Below are 20,804 nucleotides of genomic sequence, written 5' to 3'. Positions count from 1 at the left end.
TGAAACAACATATGCTGCAATCTAAGCGCCGTCTTTTTCATGGACGCCCCTGCTTATTTCAGCAAGACAATGAGAAGCCACAATATCTCGTCTTTGTATTGCATTCAACTGAATATGGGTTGAAAATGATTTGCAAATCGTTGTATTCCATTTATATTTACATCTAACACAATTTCCCAACTCATATGGAATCGGGGTGTATATATATATATATATATATACATACATGTATGTGTGTGGGAAAAAAATCACAAGACTACTTCATCTCTACAGAACTGTTTCACTAGGGGTTCCCTCAATATTCAGGAGATTTTAATGGAAGCATTCACATACCATGGTTTATATAGGGCACAGACCGGGTAGGTACAGGCAGGCGTAGGGGCGTGATGATTGGCTCATGTGTTCGAGGTGACAAGGTGCTGGATGTTTTCTGTTACGTTTGGGACATATTTTGAATGCGCGAGTTGTCACCCCCAAATGCTGCAGGACTCGAACCAGGCAGGATAGCAGGTAAGAACTGGTTTTAATATAAAAATGACAAAAGAACACTGACAAAAGGCAAAGAAACGTTGTGCCTACGCACGGGAAGCTAAATGCTAATAGTTAGCAAGCATCGAGTTCAAAGTCCAATAGAGACGACGTGCAGAGCGCACACGAAGCTAAGATGTGACTTAGCCAGGTAAATACAAAGCAGAATACCAAAACATCCAGGCAGAACTAAGGTAGCAGGCCGGTTTAAATACTAAAACAATAATCATAAACAGGTGGAGCAAATGAAGTCGCCCTGGTGATAAATACAAACAAGGAGGTGCTCAAACAAAGGGACCGGAAGAGTCCAAAATTAATCAAAAGACACAAAAGGACTCAAAACACAGACTAAAGATGTGATCAGGGAACCATATATATATATATATATATATATATATATATATATATATATATATATATATATACATATATATATATATGCATATATACATTATGTGTGTGTTTTATTTTTTTGCAGCATATACTGTATTAAAAATATTTGGAAATATCTGTGTGATTATTAATGCATGCAAAAGAATAAATAAATAAGGCACAAAATACTTTGACGTTTCCATGCAGGTAATACCATTGAAAGTATCTAAGAAATGTTTGTCAAAAGAAAAAAATATATTTTGAGCACTATGGTGGAAATAGTCGAGCAATTGCTAGAAAATAGATACTACGGACGTTATTCTGTAATGTGGTAGACTAGTATGTTGTTGTCAAAGCAAAATGTCTTTAAGAGAAATGCATTAAGAGTTATGATTCTTGTTAATGCATCGCAGCCTATTGTATCACAGCATATCATATCAATCAAAAAAAGCACATAGTAGCTAGATCTGAACAGCAGCGAATGTTTTCTCGTCACTTCCAGCTTCAGTTTGTAAAACTGCAGTTATCTTAATTGCTCCCCAAACTGTCCAGCGGAGAGCAGCAGAGGACCGTCAATCGTCCAAGGCCTGCTCACTCTGATGTGACGATAAAGCAACTAACTGCATTTGACTTCCTCTCTCTCCCAATGGAACCACATGTGGCATTTTTACAGTCCAAAATGATTTGTTTTGTGTCTTTGTTCTCCAGAAATTCAGTTACCCCCTGCCCCCTGTCTGACACACACACACACACACACACACACACACACACACACACACACACACACACACACACACACACACACACACGCACACACACAGCCCTGCTTCACATTCTTTTTTGCAGCCAGTCAGACGCACTTTCTCTCTCTCTACGACCATGTCAAATCTTGAAATATGCACCTACAGAAAAGCTCTGCAAATCTGTCTGTGACTCCAAACACCCGACTGGGCATGCAAACTGTGTGTTTTATGAGCACGTTGACTTTCTGATGTATTTTCAGTCACAAAGAAGCCTCAAACTTCTAGTAAATAAAAAGAAAAGACAATTTATGACTTAATTTGGGGTGCAGGATTAGCTCATCCATTTACTTTACAGTCCATGTACATTTTTATGTCTTTGTAAACCAGCTCCAAGACAGCTCAATCCTGGTCAATCCTCTGGAACAGGGGTGTCCCAAGTTTGGCCCAGGGCCATTTACGGAACGCATCTTATTCTTCATTGCGTATATTTAAAAACATATTCAAAGACGGGGGAAAACATCTATAAAAGTTGCAAGATATAATTTATTAAAACAGAAAGGTGACTTGTCCAGGGTGTACACCGCCTTCTGCCCGAATGCAGCTGAGATTGCCTCCAGCACCCCTGCGACCCCAAAAGGGACAAGCAGTAGAAAATGGATGGATGGATGAATGGAAAGCATGCAGGGCCAGCCCGTGGCACAAACATTCAATGTGGTTGAATAGGGCCACAACCACATGATCATCTGGGCTTTTGTCAAGATTTGACGATTTTAAGTTAAAGTTAAAGTTGAAGTACCAATGATTGTCACACACACACTAGGTGTGGCGAAATTATTCTCTCCATTTGACCCATCACCCTTGATCACCCCCTGGGAGGTGAGGGGAGCAGTGAGCAGCAGCGGTGGCCGCGCCCGGGAATCACTTTTGATGATTTAACCCCCAATTCCAACCCTTGATGCTGAGTGCCAAGCAGAGGTAATGGGTCCCATTTTTATAGTCTTTGGTATGACTCGGCCGGGGTTTGAACTCACAACACAGGGACGGCGTGGCGCAGTGGGAGAGTGGCCGTGCGCGACCCGAGGGTCCCGGGTTCAAATCCCACCTAGTACCAACCTCGTCACGTCCGTTGTGTCCTGAGCAAGACACTTCACCCTTGCTCCTGATGGGTTCTGGTTGGCGCCTTGCATGGCAGCTCCCTCCATCAGTGTGTGAATGTGTGTGTGAATGGGTAAATGTGGAAGTAGTGTCAAAGCGCTTTGAGTACCTTCAAGGTAGAAAAGCGCTATACAAGTACAACCCATTTATCATTTAACCTACCGATCTCAAGGCGGAGACTCTAACTTAGGGGTAGGGAACCAATGGCTCTCAAACCAGATGTGGCCCTTTTGATGACTGCATCTGGCCCTCAGATAAATATTTGCTTAACACTATAAGTAATGAATAGTTTCGCTGGTAATCACAGTGTTAAAAATGACGTTCAAAATATAAAACATTATCATGCATTTTAATCCATCCAATTGTTTCTACCGCACCTGTTCAAGAAGTCGCATTAATGGTAAGAATAATTTTATGTATTATTGGTTAAATTCGGATTACCAATTTTATTAAAAAGAATAAGAGACTTATTTTACTCTAAAAATGTTGGTCTAACTGAAAAATGCACACATTTAGCTGTATTCAGTGTTAAAAAAATATGTTATGGCTCTCACGGAAATACATTTTAAAATATTTGGCTTTCATGGCTCTCTCAGCCAAAAAGGTTCCCGACCCCTGCTCTAACCACTAGGCCACTGAGTAGGTAATGGATTTTAGTTTTTTATTTACATTTGTCAGGTACAAACATCGTTTCCATATGAGTTGGGAAATTGTGTTGGATGTTAATATAAACGGAATACAATGATTTGCAAATCCTTTTCAACCCATATTCAGTTGAATGCACTACAAAGACAAGATATTTGATGTTCAAACTCATATACTTTATTTTTTTTTGCAAATAATAATTACCTTAGAATTTCATGGCTGCAACACGTGCCAAAGTAGTTGGGAAAGGGCATGTTCACCACTGTGTTACATCACCTTTTCTTTTAACAACACTCAATAAACGTTTGGGAACTGAGGAAACTAATTGTTGAAGCTTTGAAAGTGTAATTCTTTCCCATTCTAGTTTTATGTAGAGCTTCAGTCGTTCAACAGTCCGGGGTCTCCGCTGTCGTATTTTACGCTTTATAATGCTCCACACATTTTCGATGGAAGACAGGTCTGGACTGCAGGCAAGCCAGGAAAGAACCCGCACTCTTTTTTACGAAGCCACGCTGTTGAAACACGTGGCTTGGCAATGTCTTGCTGAAATAAGCAGGAGCATCCATGATAACGTTGCTTGGATGGCAACATATGTTGCTCCAAAACCTGTATGTACCTATTAGCATTAATGGTGCCTTCACAGATGTGTAGGTTAGCCATGCCTTGGGCCCTAAGACACCCCCATACCATCACAGATGCTGGCTTTTGAACTTTGCGCCTAGAACAATACGGATGGCTCTTTTTCTCTTTATTCCGGAGGACACGACATCCACAGTTTCCAAAAACAATTTGAAATGTGGACTCGTCAGACCACAGAACACTTTTCCACTTTGCATCAGTCCATCTTAAATGATCTTGGGCCCAGAGAAGTCGGCGGAATTTCTGGATGTTGTTGATAAATGGCTTTCACTTTGCATAGTAGAGCTTTAACTTGCACTTACAGATGTAGCGACAAACTGTATTTAGTGACAGTGGTTCTCTTAAGTGTTCCTGAGCCCATGTGGTGATATCCTTTAGAGATTGATGTCAGTTTTTGATACAGTGTCGTCTGAGGGATCAAAGCTCACGGTCATTCAATGTTGGTTTCCCGCCATGCCGCTTACATGATTTGATCTCCCCAAATTCTCTGAACCCTTTGATGATATTATGGACCGTAGATGTTGAAATCCCTTTAGGTCTTGCAATTGCATTTTGAGAAAGGTTGTTCTTAAACTGTTTGACTATTTGCTCACGCAATTGTGGACAAAGGGGTGTACCTCGCCCCATCCTTTCTTGTGAAAGACTGAGCATTTTTTGGGAAGTTTTTTTTATACCCAATCATGGCACCCACCTGTTCCCAATTAGCCTGCACACCTGTGGGATGTTCCAAATAAGTGTTTGATGAGCATTCCTCAACTTTATCAGTATTTATTGCCAACTTTCCCAACTTCTTCGTCACGTATCGCTGGCATCAAATTCTAAATCCATCCATCCATCCATCATCTTCCGCTTATCCGAGGTCGGGTCGCGGGGGCAGCAGCCTAAGCAGGGAAGCCCAGACTTCCCTATCTCCAGCCACTTCGTCTAGCTCTTCCCGGGGGATCCCGAGGCGTTCCCAGGCCAGCCGGGAGACATAGTCTTCCCAACGTGTCCTGGGTCTTCCCCGTGGCCTCCTACCAGCTGGACGTGCCCTAAACACATCCCTAGGGAGGCGTTCGGGTGGCATCCTGACCAGATGCCCGAACCACTTCATCTGGCTCCTCTCGATGTGGAGGAGCAGCGGCTTTACGTTGAGCTCCTCCCGGATGGCAGAGCTTCTCACCCTATCTCTAAGGGAGAGCCCCGCCACCCGGCGGAGGAAACTCATTTCGGCCGCTTGTACCCGTGATCTTATCCTTTCGGTCATGACCCAAAGCTCATGACCATAGGTGAGGATGGGAACGTAGATCGACCGGTAAATTGAGAGCTTTGCCTTCCGGCTCAGCTCCTTCTTCACCACAACAGATCGATACAACGTCCGCATTACTGAAGACGCCGCACCGATCCGCCTGTCGATCTCACGATCCACTCTTCCCCCACTCGTGAACAAGACTCCTAGGTACTTGAACTCCTCCACTTGCGGCAGGGTCTCCTCCCCAACCCGGAGATGGCACTCCACCCTTTTCCGGGCGAGAACCATGGACTCGGACTTGGAGGTGCTGATTCTCATTCCGGTCGCTTCACACTCGGCTGCGAACCGATCCAGTGAGAGCTGAAGATCCCGGCCAGATGAAGCCATCAGGACTACATCATCTGCAAAAAGCAGAGACCTAATCCCGTGGCCACCAAACCGGAACCCCTCAACGCCTTGGCTGCGCCTAGAAATTCTGTCCATAAAAGTTATGAACAGAATCGGTGACAAAGGACAGCCTTGGCTGAGTCCAACCCTCACTGGAAACATGTCCGACTTACTGCCAAGCTCTGACACTGATCATACAGGGAGCGGACTGCCACAATAAGACATTCCGATACCCCATACTCTCTGAGCACTCCCCACAGGACTTCCCGAGGGACACGGTCGAATGCCTTCTCCAAGTCCACAAAGCACATGTAGACTGGTTGGGCAAACTCCCATGCACCCTCAAGAACCCTGCCGAGAGTATAGAGCTGGTCCACAGTTCCACGACCAGGACAAAAACCACACTGTTCCTCCTGAATCCGAGGTTCGACTATCCGGCGAAGCCTCCTCTCCAGTACACCTGAATAAACCTTACCGGGAAGGCTGAGGAGTGTGATCCCACGATAGTGGGAACACACCCTCCGGTCCCCCTTCTTAAAGAGAGGGACCACCACCCCGGTTTGCCAATCCAGAGGTACCGCCCCCGATGTCCACGCGATGCTGCAGAATCTTGTCAACCAAGACAGCCCCACAGCATCCAGAGCCTTAAGGAACTCCGTGCGGATCTCATCCACCCCCGGGGCCTTGCCGCCGAGGAGCTTTTTAACTACCTCAGCGACCTCAGCCCCAGAAATAGGAGAGTCCACTACAGATTCCCCAGGCACCGCTTCCTCAAAGAGAGACGTGTTGGTGGGATTGAGGAGGTCTTCGAAGTATTCCCTCCAATTCAAATCAAATTCTAAAGTTAATGATTATTTGCAAAAAAAAATGTTTATCAGTTTGAACATCAAATATGTTGTCTTTGTAGCATATTCAACTGAATATGGGTTGAAAAGGATTTGCAAATCATTGTATTCCGTTTATATTTACATCTAACACAATTTTCCAACTCATATGGAAACGGGGTTTGTATAAAATGCGACTTTATAAAAGTTAAAGTTCAATAATAAGGTTTGAATCCAATTAGAAATGTCTAACACAACCTCCATCGCCTTGCAAACATGCACAATGGTTGGTTCATTCCTCATGGTGGTGCAAACACAGCATGGAAAACTATGATTATTACAACACACATTTGGGTCATATGACATTATATTTGTTGGCATAATTGTGTAAAAAAAAAAAACCCGCAAAAAACAGAACTTTTTAACAAACATTAATTTAGGAGAGTTTAAGGCCCTTTATGGAGTCTTTAGCCTACCTAAAAAGGTCAATGATGGTTGGAACGCTGGATAACAAACATTATTAATGAAACTAAGACACACTTATGTAAATACTGTGGGCTTTCTGATCATGGAGTGTGGCATCTATACTGGGCTTCTGGGTGATCACGTTGGGAGAATTAGCACGTGTATAAAACCCTTCAGGAGTCTTATAATAAGAACAAAATATATTAAAGACCCAAAACTGGGCTACGAACAAAATCCTGTTGAAAAAACAAAAAAGCAAAATACAAAATTGCCCCCTGAATTCGACATTTTTTATATGGCCTTCAATAGAAGACCCATGGACACCCCAGCTCTGGCAGACGTTAGCTTATTCTGTGCATTGGTACTTCGGTTTTCATACACTCCACAATCGAAGAACTTTCGCCAAAATTTCCCCCGGTTTTGGTTTAGCGTACTGCCAGACATTGCAGCGCAGTTGAGTATCCAAACAAAGCACCTCACATGTTGGCGACTCAAGTCTCTGTGTTCTAAGTAAAAGTCATATATTATTGTTTCTTGAAACTTTCAACGCTTTACATTTTTCAACAGCTTCAGTTTTATCCATTGATATAAAGTTTTTACTGTATATATTTGTAATGTTTTTATGTTTTATGCTTTTTTTTCTAAAAAAACAAAACATTTTGTGATGGGAAAAACACAAAATTTGCAAAACTTCCAAAAATGAGTTGCAACGTTGAATACTTTTGATGAAGTAGTTACAGCCTTTTTTAGGTCAAAAATTCATAACAAAACTGATTTTGATGCAGTATTATTTTTGAAACTCTGACAGTTTTTTTTTACTAAAAACTCACACTATCCCTTAAGCGACGAGAAACAGTGGTACTTAAAAAAAGTGTTGTAAGTATATATTTTTTTAACATTTAACACTTTAAATTCTTCAACAGCTTCAGACTTATCCAGAGATATAACGTTTGTATATATTTGTAATAATTCTTTGTTTTATGCTATTTTTCTAAAAAAACAACAACATTTGTTATTATAGGAAAACACTAAATATGCAATATTTTCCAAAAATGAGTTGCAAAGTAGCACGGTGTGACAGGGGTTAGTACGTGTGCCTCACAATACTGAGGTCCTGGGCTTCGGGTCTTTCTGTGTGGAGTTTGAATGTTCTCCCCGTGACTGTGTGAGTTCCCTCCGGGTACTCCGGCTTCCTCCCACCTCCAAAAACATGCACCTGGGAATAGGTTGATTGGCAACACTAAATGGTCCCTAGTGTGTGAATGTGAATGTTGTCTGTCTATCTGTGTTGGCCCTCTGATGAGATAGTGACTTGTCCAAGGCGTATCCTGCCATCCGCCAGAATGCAGCTAGGATAGGCTTCAGCCTCCCTTGCTACCCTGAGCGGGACAAACAGTAGAAATGAATGGATGGATGGAGTTGCAAAGTGGAATACTTTGTATGAGGTAATTACAGACTTAAATAGGTTAATACTTCATAAAAAAAACAGATTTTGATGCATAATTATTTTTGGAACTATGACCAAGAACTGACCGAAGATGGTCAAATTCATAAAAGTCATTCATAAGTTTTTTTTTTTTTGTTTTTTTTACAAACTTTCAACCCTTTACATTCTTCAACAGCTTCACATCTATTCATAGATACAAAGTGTTTTATATATCTGTAATCTTTCTTTATGTGTTATGCTCTTGGTTATTATGGAAAAAACACTAAATATAAAATCTGTTCCACAAATGAGTTGCAAAGTGGAATACTTTATACTGCAGCCTTTAATAGGTCAATAATTCATACAAAACAGATTTTGATACAGTATTTTTGGAACTATAACAGTTTTTTTCAAAAATTTACATTATTGGTCACTAGCCAAAAAACGGTCAAACCCATAAAATTGTTATAAGATGTTTTATTAAAATGTTCAATGATTCAGATCTTTCAACAGCCTTAGGCTCATCCATAAGTTTTTTTTTTTTTTGTGTGTTTATTAATGTTTTAGGACACTCCTTACTTTCTTTGGGACACAAGACACTAGTGTCTTGTTGAAGTCTCTCGTTATGTGCAGCTTCTCTGCATGACGCCGAATACAATGAGCTCGCCGAAATTTTGGCAAATTCATCCTGAAAACTTCAAACGTTCTCGTCAAACATGCATAATGAACTTTCTTGGCTACGCGTCCAATAAATGAAGAGGAGGGCTAGACAGTCAGCATTTTCCGTAAGAAGGCATGCTTTTTTTCACCAGCAGGGTTGCGCCCCTTCATGTATAAGATACCAGAATACCAGAAAACCTTTATTGTCATTGTATAGAAGGAATTTCAAAATTTTGGGGAATTTTTACCCTAAAACACACAAAATATATATACTTTTGCGCACTAACTAAGGGCACAATACATTCTTGTAATAGTATCAGTATTGCCATTGCACACTTACACACTGACAATCGACACATTTACACACCTCTTTGTAGCAATAACAACCCACCAAGATTCTTGTTGATTGCAGTTAAGTTGTTTACATAAGATATTAATTCTCGCGTCAACTATTGATTGAGAGGTGTAATTACACCCAAAACTATTTTTCCTTTTATATCCAAAGAAAATGCTTAGATCTATTCAGTATTCATGGTAAAAGCGTTGTGACATATCAAGTTTTCAGTATCTGGAAAAACATGTTACAGAGGGAGTCAATGGGAAAACAAAATGGGGAAAGGTGTGTATAGTAAATTAATTTTAATTTTTATTTTGAATAACTTTGCAAGAAGTGCAATAGAGCCATTTTAAAGAAGATTTTTTTCAAAACTGTCACAAATTTTAAGCCCTCTACCACCCATCCAGCCATCCATCTTCTTCCGCTTATCCGAGGTTGGGTCGCGGGGGCAGCAGCCTAAGCAGGGAAGTCCAGAATTCCCTCTCCTTACCCAGCCACTTCGTCCAGCTCCTCCCGGGGGATCCCGAGGCGTTCCCAGGCCAGCCGGGAGAGATAGTCTTCCCAACGTGTCCTGGGTCTTCCCCTTAGCCTCCTACCGGTCGGACATGCCCGAAACACCTCCCTAAGGAGGCGTTCGGGTGGCGTCCTGACCAGATGCCCGAACCACCTCATCTGGCTCCTCTCGATGTGGAGGAGAAGCGGCTTTACTTTGAGCACCTTCCGGATGACAGAACTTCCCACCCTATCTCTAGGGAAGAGCCCCGCCAATCGGCGGAGGAAGCTCATTTCGGTCGCTTGTACCGGTGATCTTGTACTTTCGGTCATAACCCAAAGCTCATGACCGTAGGTGAGGATAGGAACGTAGATCGACCGGTAAATTGAGAGCTTTGCCTTCCAGCTCAGCTCCTTCTTCACTACAACGGATCGATACAGCGTCCGCATTACTGAAGACGCCGCACCGATCCCCCCGTCGATCTCACGATCCACTATTCCCTCACTTGTGAACAAGACTCCGATGTACTTGAACTCCTCCACTTGGGGCAAGATCTCCTCCCCAACCCCGAGATGGCACTCCACCCTTTTCCGGGCGAGAACCATGGACTTGGACTTGGAGGTGCTTATTCTCATCCCAGTCGCTTCACACTCGGCTGCGAACCGATCCAGTGAGAGCTGAAGATCTTGGCCAGATGAAGCCATCAGGACCACATAATCCGCAAAAAGCAGAGACCTAGTCATACAGCTACCAAACTGGATCCCCTCAACGCCCTGACTGCGCCTACAAATTCTGTCCATAAAAGTTATGAACAGAATGAACCCTCACTGGAAACGTGTCTGACTTACTGCCCGAAATGCAGAACAAGCTCTGACACTGATTATACACGGAGAGAACCGCCACAATCAGACCGACACCCCATACTCTCTGAGCACTCCCCAAAGGACTTCCCGGGGTACACAGTCGAATACTTTCTCCAAGTCCACAAAGCACATGTAGACTGGTTGGGAAAACTCCCATGCACCCTCAAAGACCCTGCCGAGTATAGAGCTGGTCCACAGTTCCATGACCAGGACGAAAACCACACTGTTCCTCCTGAATCCGAGGTTCGACTACCTGAATAGACCTTACGGGGAAGGCTGAAGAGTGGGATCCCACGATAGTTGGAACACACCCTCCGGTTCCTCTTCTTAAAGAGAGGAACCACAACCCCGGTCTGCCAATCCAGAGGTACCGCCCCCGATGTCCACGCGATGTTGCAGATTCTTGTCCACCAAGACAGCCCCACAGCATCCAGAGCCTAAAGGAACTCTGAGGAACTTTTTAACTACCTCGGCACCCTCAGCCCCAGAAATAGGAGAGCCCACCACAGATTCCACAGGCACTGCTTCCCCATAGGAAGACGCGTTGGTAGGATTGAGGAGGTCTTTGAAGTATTCCCTTCACCGATCCACAACAGCCGCAGTTGAAGTCCTCAGAACACCATCCTCACCATACATGATGTTGACAGTGCACTGCTTCCCCTTCCTGAGGCGGCGGATGGTGGTCCAGAATCGCTTCGAAGCTGTCCGGAAGTCATTTTCCATGGCTTCCCCGAACTCCTCCCATGTCCGAGTTTTTGCCTCCGAGACCGCTGAAACAGCACACCGCTTGGCCTGTCAGTAGCTGTCTGCTGCCTCCTTATGAGCCAAAATAACCCGATATGACTCTTTCTTCAGCTTGACAGCATCCCTCACCGCTGGTGTCCACAAACGGGTTCTCGGATTACCACCACGACAGGCACCAACCACCTTGCGGCCACAGCTCCAATCAGCCGCCTCGACAATAGAGGTACGGAACATCGTCCACTCGGACTCAATGTCCAGCGCCTCCCTTGTGACATTCAAAGATCTTCAGAAGGTGGGAATTCAAACTCTCTCTGACAGGATACTCTGCCAGACGTTCCCAGCAGACCCTCACAATGCGTTTGGGCCTGCCAGGTCTGTCCGGCATCCTCCCCCACCATCGCAGCCAACTCACCACCAGGTGGGGATCTCTACCATTTAAATTTATATGATTTGTCGTAGATATGGAAAAAAAATGCAGAAATAAAATTTTTTCGGTCAAAGGTGACTCAAGGGTTATATCACTGTGTGAATGTAGCACCGTTCGTACAATTTCCATAATACAAAACATGCCAGTGGTTGCCTGCGCTCAATTCCCCACCTGGAAGTAATTTTTCCCCACTTTGTCGCCCCTCTCTGACGTCATCACTCGTTGACTCTGTCGTTCTTTGCCAATTTGTTAAGTCTGTGTGTGTTTTTTTTTTATTGATTACACCTGCAAAATAAGCCACCTTGGGGCCAAAGAAAATTGCAAGTGTTAACACTTTAAACCTTGTGCAACCTTGGGGCCGAAAACAGCCATCACATGTGTTAAATACGTGATATGCTTGTTCAGTTTGATGGTTAGTTGTCTGAATTTTTGCCAGAGTTTTTAGAAAGTTTTTTTTGCATCGCGTTTATCATTATGTAAGACAAGAACACATATGCTTGGCTTTTTAGGCATTCTAAAATGTAAATAAATCGCTAACAAATGAGTCAACAAATCAATAGTCCTCTGTTGCGCTCATTATGCTCTGTCTAAAAACACCCAGAAAGTGGTAACAATACTCCATCTACATGTTGTGACCTAAAAATTGACCAAACATGAGTGATATTGTTATTGTAAGCGCTAATGCAGACGGAATATTTTAAACGGCTCATTGATAGCAGTGAGCTAATGCTGGCTTACGCTGCTATTGTTGACACACTGAGCCGGCGGTTGCTTCTGCTTCGTCTCAAACTTGCTAAAAGTAAGTTGTAGATTATAATTCATGCATCTGTAACCTGGCAGTAGACAAATGTGGCCATGGTCTGACAGGCTGGTCGACTTTCATGTCCCAGAGGTTATGATCATAGTTTGAGTTTATTTTGTACATACATACTATTACAACATGATACATCACAATTTCCAGTCTCTCTTCTCAACACATTCGAAAAGGAGTAGGTAGAAGCAGAGCTTCTAGTGGCAGAAAAGGCACAGAAATAAAGACGCTTGTTGCAGCAACTTTTTTTTAAAGGGGAACATTATCACAATTTTAGAAGGGTTAAAACCAATAAAAATCAGTTCCCAGTGGCTTATTTTATTTTTCGAAGTTTTTTTCAAAATTTTACCCATCCCGGAATATCCCTAAAAAAAAGCTTTACAGTGCCTGATTTTCGCTATCTGTGAAGCCCCCGTCCATTGTCCTGTGACGTCATCCAGTGATGCCAATGCGGATAGCACAGCAAGATATAGCGACATTAGCTCGGATTCAGACTCGGATTTCAGCGGTTTAAGCGATTCAACAGATTACGCATGTATTGAAACGGAAGGTTGGAGTATGGAGGCAGATAGCGAAAACGAAATTGAAGAAGAAACTGAAGCTATTGAGCGAATAGCTATTGACGCTATTCGGCCATGTCTGCCTTAGCATCGCCGGTAAAATATGCGGGCCAATGATCGGAAGTTTTGCATCTTGTGACACTGGATCAACTTAAATCCATCGATTGGTAAGTGTTTGTTTGGCATTAAATGTGGGTGGAGGGAATCGCTGGATAAAAATATAGTTAAAATGTACATACAGCTAGCCTAAATAGCATGATAGCATCGATTAGCTGGCAGTCATGCCTCGACCAAATATGTCTGATTAGCACATAAGTCAATAACATCAACAAAACTCACCTTTGTGATTTCTTTAACTTTATCGTTGGAAATGCATCCGCAGGTTATCCATACATCTCTGTGTCATATCTGCCTTAGCATTGCCGGTAAAATGTGCAGACACTCCGGCACATTCAATGGGGGTCTGGCGGCAGATTTCTTTGACTTTATCGTTGGAAATGCATCTGCTTTGAGTGTCGCAGGATATCCACACAAACTTGCCATCTCTGTAGTAGCATAGCTTTTGTCAATAAAGCGTGCGGAACAAACGACTAACCATTTCGTCGGCTTTCCCCACACCCTCGTATTTTTAACAAATGTCGTCCAATTTCTTGCCACTTTCGCATCTTTGGGCCAGTGGTGCAACTTGAATCCCTCCCTGTTAGTGTTGTTTCACCCTCCGACAACACACCGACGAGGCATGATGTCTCCAAGGTTCCAGAAAATAGTCGAAAAAAACGGAAAATAATAGAGCTGAGAGCCGGTGTTTGTAATGTGTATGAGAAAATGGCGGCTTTATTACCTATGTGACATCACGTTCTGATGTCATTGCTCCGAGAGCGATAAATAGAAAGGCGTTTAATTCGACAAAATTCACCCATTTAGAGTTCGGAAATCGGTTAAAAAAATAAATGGTCTTTTTTCTGCAACATCAAGGTATATATTGACGCTTACATAGGTTTGGTGATAATGTTCCCCTTTAACCTTCGTGAGGATTGTGATTGGACCTTCATCTAAACGGGATTATGTGAGCGTCTCATCGGTCGGCATCCCAGCTAGAGTGGAAACATTACAGTAAGTTTTTGTTTTACTATGGTTCAAAATGATCAGCTTGTATGTTTAGCACATAGCAATGCTGCAGATGCTATAGTGTCACACTAAAGCTGCACTCGGCATCTAAACCTTATATTGTTCATCCTTTTTGTGTTCGGGCTCAAATATGTGAGGTTCTGGATCATCATTTTTCCCAAAGTAATAGTTGTTGGCTCTCACAAAGTCTGCTTGATTAGCATTGTTGTTGTGGTTAATCCTGCTACGTCACGCGATCACATGACTGGCTTGCTCATTAAGTCTCAAAATGGATCTGCAATCTTCATGAGGTTGATATTTTGATCCTATCTATTTATTCTCAAACTTTGGAAGTCTTTTGGTGTTATAAATCAGATATACAGGTAAATGATAATAGCTTTAATAAAGAGGGAACTTATTTTTCCACTCTACTGGTACTTTAACACATTTTTCAGCCCTGTTGATGGCTATTTTTAACAAACTGTAAAGCTGGTATATTACTATGCTTTTGTCATGAAAAAAAAAACAAATTATCTGAAAAACAAAAACATTTTGTTCTGGCGTAATCGCGCCCATTGGGGACAAGCGGTAAAAAATGGATGGATGAATGGAAGCATCAGAGGGCGGCAGAAAATCAAATTGATCTCTTGGGCCGTTATATGACATGGCAGATATATATGGGTGGAATTAAAAAAGGTTTAATATTGTGCAAAGTTTGTTTATTTCAGCAACTTGATTGGCATGGTGAAACCAATATAAGACAGACTCATGTCATGCAACTCAAGATATTTTAAGCCTTCTTTTGATATATTTTTGATAATTATGGCTTGCGCCCGAGTGCAGCTGGGATAGGCTCCAGCACCCTCTGTGACCCCGAGAAGGACAAGCGGTAGAAAATGGATGTCTTACAGCTTATGAAACCCTTGAATGGAAAATATCAGAAAATGTGGGGTTTTCAAAAACTATATCTATCCATCTTCTACCGCTTGCCCCTCTCAGGGTCACATGGGGGTGCTGGAGCCTATTTCAGCTGCATTTGGGCGGAAGGCGGGGTACACCTGCACTAGGGTTAATAAAGAAGATGAGAAACCCTATTGAGTTCAAGAAAGAACTCATACAGCGCATAGCAAAGGTGGCTTACATGTGGTTTCTCTCTACTTATCGCTGTCTTAGCCAACAAGAGTCTTCAGTTATTAATCTTCCATTTCCTTCCTCCTTTCCATTTATTTTGCATTGTTTTTTGCATGTAAAAACCATAAATATTCTCTATTAAGTGTGATTGTTTTAATATTTATGGTTGAACAAAACCTTTTGGAAGAGATTACTAACAAAAAGCGACGCACCGTATTTTGAACCCAGTGGGTTTACTCCTTTGGGGCCGCTTTATATACCAGCATAACAACACCACAAACCAGCATGCATGCATTGCGTTTGAGGTCGAAGCCTAGGCCCTCATAAATAAATCAATAAAGATTCTTCAACAGTTAACGGAACAAGAAAAGGGTCCATTGCACTATTTTGATTCATGCTTGATGCATGAGGTTGTGCACAAAGAACAAGAGAGATAGACTGATGAAAACAGAGAGTGGACAATGCAGGAGAGGACATGTGGACTGTCACAGCCCCTTTTTGGGTAATTGGCTCCAGATGTGCGTCAGGCCAGCACGGCCCCATGCGCCAGTGAGGCGTCAGGGCAGCATTAAGAGCTCAGGCCAGGACTGATGGGATTGTGGCGAGACAAGTTCACTCCCCCCACAGAGTCAACCCCATACTGGGCTGTTGACCAATGGGCCTCCATCAGAGCCTCAACCTACCAAAATAACTGTTGTACACGCCCTGGTTGTTTATTTACTCAACTTTTAGCTCACCTTTGACATTGACTTACAACTTTACGCTAAAAGAATTCAGTCTTTCCTGTTGTTGTCCACAGAGGATCCAACACAAGACATCCCACATATATTGGACACACTGTAAGACACAACAATACACAAGTTACAAAGTGTGCATTCATTGTGAGAAATAGATATGGTGGTGTGGGGGTTCACATAACCCCGTTCCTAATCACCATGTGGCAGACCGGCCAGAGTGTAGCCCATCTTTTGTCCTATAGGCCAGCTAGGATAGGCACCAGCATTCTAAGACTCTAAAAAGAAGAATTTGCTGTTAACTCAGGAATGGAAAGCCTCGAATTACATCACACACACGATAGCAATCCTCATACAAGAGAGCACCCTGGTGGCTGTAATTAGCAAAGCTTGAATCTTCTGGATGAGCAGGCCAGAGCTCTCCATCCATCCATTGTCTACCACTTATTCCCTTTGGGGTTAGGGGGGCGCTGGTGCCTATCTCAGCTACAATCGGTCGGAAGGCAGCGTACACCCTGGACAAGTCGCCACCTCATCGCAGGGCCAACACAGATAGACAACATTCACACTCACATTCACACACTAGGGCCAATTTAGTGTTGCCAATCAACCTATCGGCCTGAGCTCTCAAAAAGGGAAATAACTAACACAAGAACATCCAGGACAGTATTCAGGGTATTCTTTAACTGGAAATGGCTCAGGAACGTGGCAATATATATATATATATATATATATATATATATATATTTTTTTTTTTTTTTTTTTTTTTTTTTGTTTTGTTTAATTTTGACATCATGTACGACTCCAAAACCATTCACACTATTTGCCATTCAGGGATACTCAATATTCTAGAGTCATAGTTGATTAGAATGATAAAATAAATGGCCAAAGTTTGACTCGTTTTATTCTGAATAAAACATTTTGACTGGCATCTTCCTCTCGCGCATGTGGTATAATTGATACAAATATCTCATTGCGTGTTGCGAGAGCAATCTACATTTAATTTGATTGTAATCATTATTTGTTCAAGTTCATCCTTTATTCCTTAAAATGTGGTCTGAAATACACTATGCAGATGGACCGGTAGTTATTTGTATTTATGTTTAAAAAGGATTGAATAAAAAAATAAAAATGGTTTGACTTCACATAAAGGGTAGTGTGAGTCTCAAGTTGCAACAAGCAAATAAATATTGTTCTAGATAAGTGGTTCTCAAACTTTTTTCAGTGACGTACCCCTGTGAACATTTTTTTAATTCAAGTACCCCCTAATCAGAGAAAAGCATTTTTGGTTGAAAAAAAAGAGATAAAGAAGTAAAATACAGCACTATGTCATCAGTTTCTGATGTATTAAATCTTATAACAGTGCAAAATATTGCTAATTTCTAGTGTTTTTTCTTGAACTATTTGGAAAAAAAGATATAAAAACAACTAAGAACTTGTTTAAAAATAAACAAGTGATTCAATTATAAATAAAGATTTCTACACATAGAAGTAATCATCAACTTAAAGTGCCCTCTTTGGGGATTGTAATAGAGATCCATCTGAGTTCATGAACTTAATTTTAAACATTTCTTCACAAAAAAAAAAATCTTTAACATCAATATTTATGGAACATGTCCACAAAAAATCTAGCTGTCAACACTGAATATTGCATTGCTGTATTTTTTTTCCACAGTTTATGAACTTACATTCATATTTTGTTGAAGTATTATTCAATAAATATATTTATAAAGGATTTTTGAATTGTTGTTATTTTTAGAATATTTTAAAAAGTCTCACGTGCCCTTTGGCATACCTTCAAGTACCCCCAGGGGTACGCGTACCCCCATTTGAGAACCACTGCTTTAGATTATCATTTGAAATGGTTTCTTCATGACTCTGACTCATGATTAGAATTATCAGGTATTAGCGGCAAAAAGGTTTAACTTTACTAATCATTCTTGCTACGATTACATTTTTAATCAGATGAATCACTTCTGAGTTTTAAATAATTGCGATTAATCGCAGTAAATCTTTTGCTTCTACAATTTAGAGCTCTATATTTTGACACGAATGCAATTATATTGTCAAAATGTCATACATTATGATTTTTTTCGATGATTTACTTGAAAGCATGTCATTTATTTGTTCAAAACCTGTTAGCAGTTTTATCTAGAGTTCTGTATGTCAAACTTGGACATGGATTGTGTGTGCTCCTTCGACGCAGAGGGATTACAGGACGAGCCAGGTGTGAATTAAGGTACATGATGTTTTATTTGGAATTCTAAATACAAAAATAAACAAACTAAGGGCGCTCACAAGGAGGTATAAAACTTGGCTACAAAATATAAACAGGAAACAAAAACACTTGCTCGATTGGCATGAATGAACTATGAACAGAAACAGCACGATGGCATGACTATAAACAACTAAAACAAAACACTTACTGTGACAACAAAAACAGGAGGCAAGAATAGCAATGTGTGTGGCAGGTGATCGTGGGCATGGAGAATGAGCAGCAAGGTCGTAGATAACAATGAAAGTTAGAACGGCATGGGTAATGAAAGTTGATGTTCCCAGACTGATGGACAGAAAGAAATTGACTTAAATAGTGGCTGTGAATAATTAGGAACAGGTGCGGGACTGAGGGCAAGGTGAAAAGCAATGAGTTGTCATGGTAACAAAAACAAACCAGGAAGTGAAAAAACAGAACAAGAGTCCAGAACACAAAACAAAACATGATCAAACATGAAATCAGATTTACAAACGTGACACTCTAAGGGTGTGTTTTAAGTCAGTGGTTCTCAACCTTTTTTCAGTGATGTACCCCCGTGAAATTTTTTTAATTCAAGTACCCCCTAATCAGAGCATAGCATTTTTGGTTGAAAAAAAGAGATAAAGAAGTAAAATACAGCACTATGTCATCAGTTTCTGATTTTTTAAAATTGTATAACAGTGCAAAATATTGCTCATGTGTAGTGTTCTTTCTTGAACTATTTGGAAAAAAAGATAATAACTAAAAACTTGTTGAAAAATAAACAAGTGATTCAATAATCAATAAAGATTTCTACACATAGAAGTAATCATCAACTTAAAGTGCCCTCTTTAGGGATTGTAATAGTAATATCTGGATTCATGAACTTAATTCTAAACATTTCTTCACAAAAAAAGAAATCTTTAACATCAATATTTATGGAACATGTCCACAAAAAATCTAGCTGTCAACACTGAATATTGCATTGTTGCATTTCTTTTCACAGTTTATGAACTTACATTCAAATTTTGTTGAAGTATTATTCAATAAATATATTTATAAAGGATTTTTGAATTGTTGCTATTTTTCAATTGATTGATTGAAACTTTTATTAGTAGATTGCACGGTTCAGTACATATTCCGTACAATTGACCACTAAATGGTAACACCCAAATAAGTTCTTCAACTTATTTGTACCACGTTAATCCATTCATGGTACAAATTTATATTATCAGCATAATACAGTCATCACACAAGGTAATCATCATAGTATTTACATTGAATTATTTACATTACTTACAATAAATACATTTATTAAGGATTTGTTGAATTGTTGCTACTTTTAGAATATTAAAAAAAATATATCACGTACCCCTTGGCATACCTTCAAGTACCCCCAGGGGTATGCGTACCCCCATTTGAGAACCACTGTTTTAAGTGAAGTTTGCCAACGTGCACACTAATTGAGGGCTAGAGATACATTTGTCTTGCCAACAGTTAAGCATAGTAGGGGTCACGGTCTGTGGCTGCATGAGTGCTGCCAGCCAGTGCTAGGGAATCTGTGGTCAATTGAGAGAAACAGGAATTACATCATATATTGTACTATGAAATAATGACATTGTAAGCAGAGCATGATTCCGCATGATTCCAGACTTTGATAAATTGGGCCGCAATAGTTTCCCAGCATGATAATGAGTCCTAACACGCAAGATACAAAGTGCCCCACTCAGGGGAGCTTGCAAAAGAAAGATTAAAAAGTGCACTAGGTTGTCTTACATCCACCAGTGATGTCAATATACTGCAGAAGAAGAGGATTCCAGTAATGATCTGCACAGCTCTAGTAGTAAACTCCATGCCCAAGAAGATTAAGGATAGAAGACACAATTGCTGGAATGTGAAAAATGTGTTCACCTTTGTGACATACTCGGTATACCATGAGGTCCAATAAGGTAATCAGAACCCTCTTATGGTTTTTATTACCAACACATGATTATTAAAAAACACAGAGAGCTTAAACCTCCTAAAATAATATCACAGTAGAGACTGTCCACAGGGGCTGGATCTGAGCCCACCACATGACTCCATCCCTTCAAGCCCATGATGTTGTTATCATGTCACTGGGCATGCATGGGCCTGCTGTGTCAGGGAGTTGAACTAAGCAAAAACATTCCCGTATGACTTAAACACCTATGACTTTAAAAGGTGCATGTTTGCACCACATGATGTGGAAATAGCATCACATGGCTCCTTGTAATTCCGGCAAGGTATTTGAGTGAGATAGAGGTCAGC

General features: G+C 41.2%; 1 protein-coding gene across 7 annotated transcripts in view; it reads right to left on the bottom strand.

Annotated features, from left to right (window-relative positions):
* The window catches only part of slc38a6 (solute carrier family 38 member 6), a 101,845-nt gene that overhangs the window by 25,944 nt on the left and 55,097 nt on the right, over window positions 1-20,804 (bottom strand). The window contains exon 15 of one of the 7 annotated variants that reach the window (XM_061895217.1): window positions 18,513-20,074. The exons of the other annotated variants lie outside the window; for them this stretch is intronic. Coding sequence (XP_061751201.1) covers window positions 20,013-20,074 — 62 coding nt within the window. The 3' untranslated portion in view covers window positions 18,513-20,012. Of the gene's footprint in view, window positions 1-18,512; window positions 20,075-20,804 lie in introns of those variants that run through there. 7 annotated transcript variants of the gene reach the window in all.

Source organism: Nerophis ophidion, linkage group LG03 (assembly GCF_033978795.1).
Source record: "Nerophis ophidion isolate RoL-2023_Sa linkage group LG03, RoL_Noph_v1.0, whole genome shotgun sequence".
Classification (NCBI taxonomy): domain Eukaryota; kingdom Metazoa; phylum Chordata; class Actinopteri; order Syngnathiformes; family Syngnathidae; genus Nerophis; species Nerophis ophidion.
Note: the sequence above shows the minus strand (reverse complement) of the source record. Positions and strands in the feature narration are given on the sequence as shown.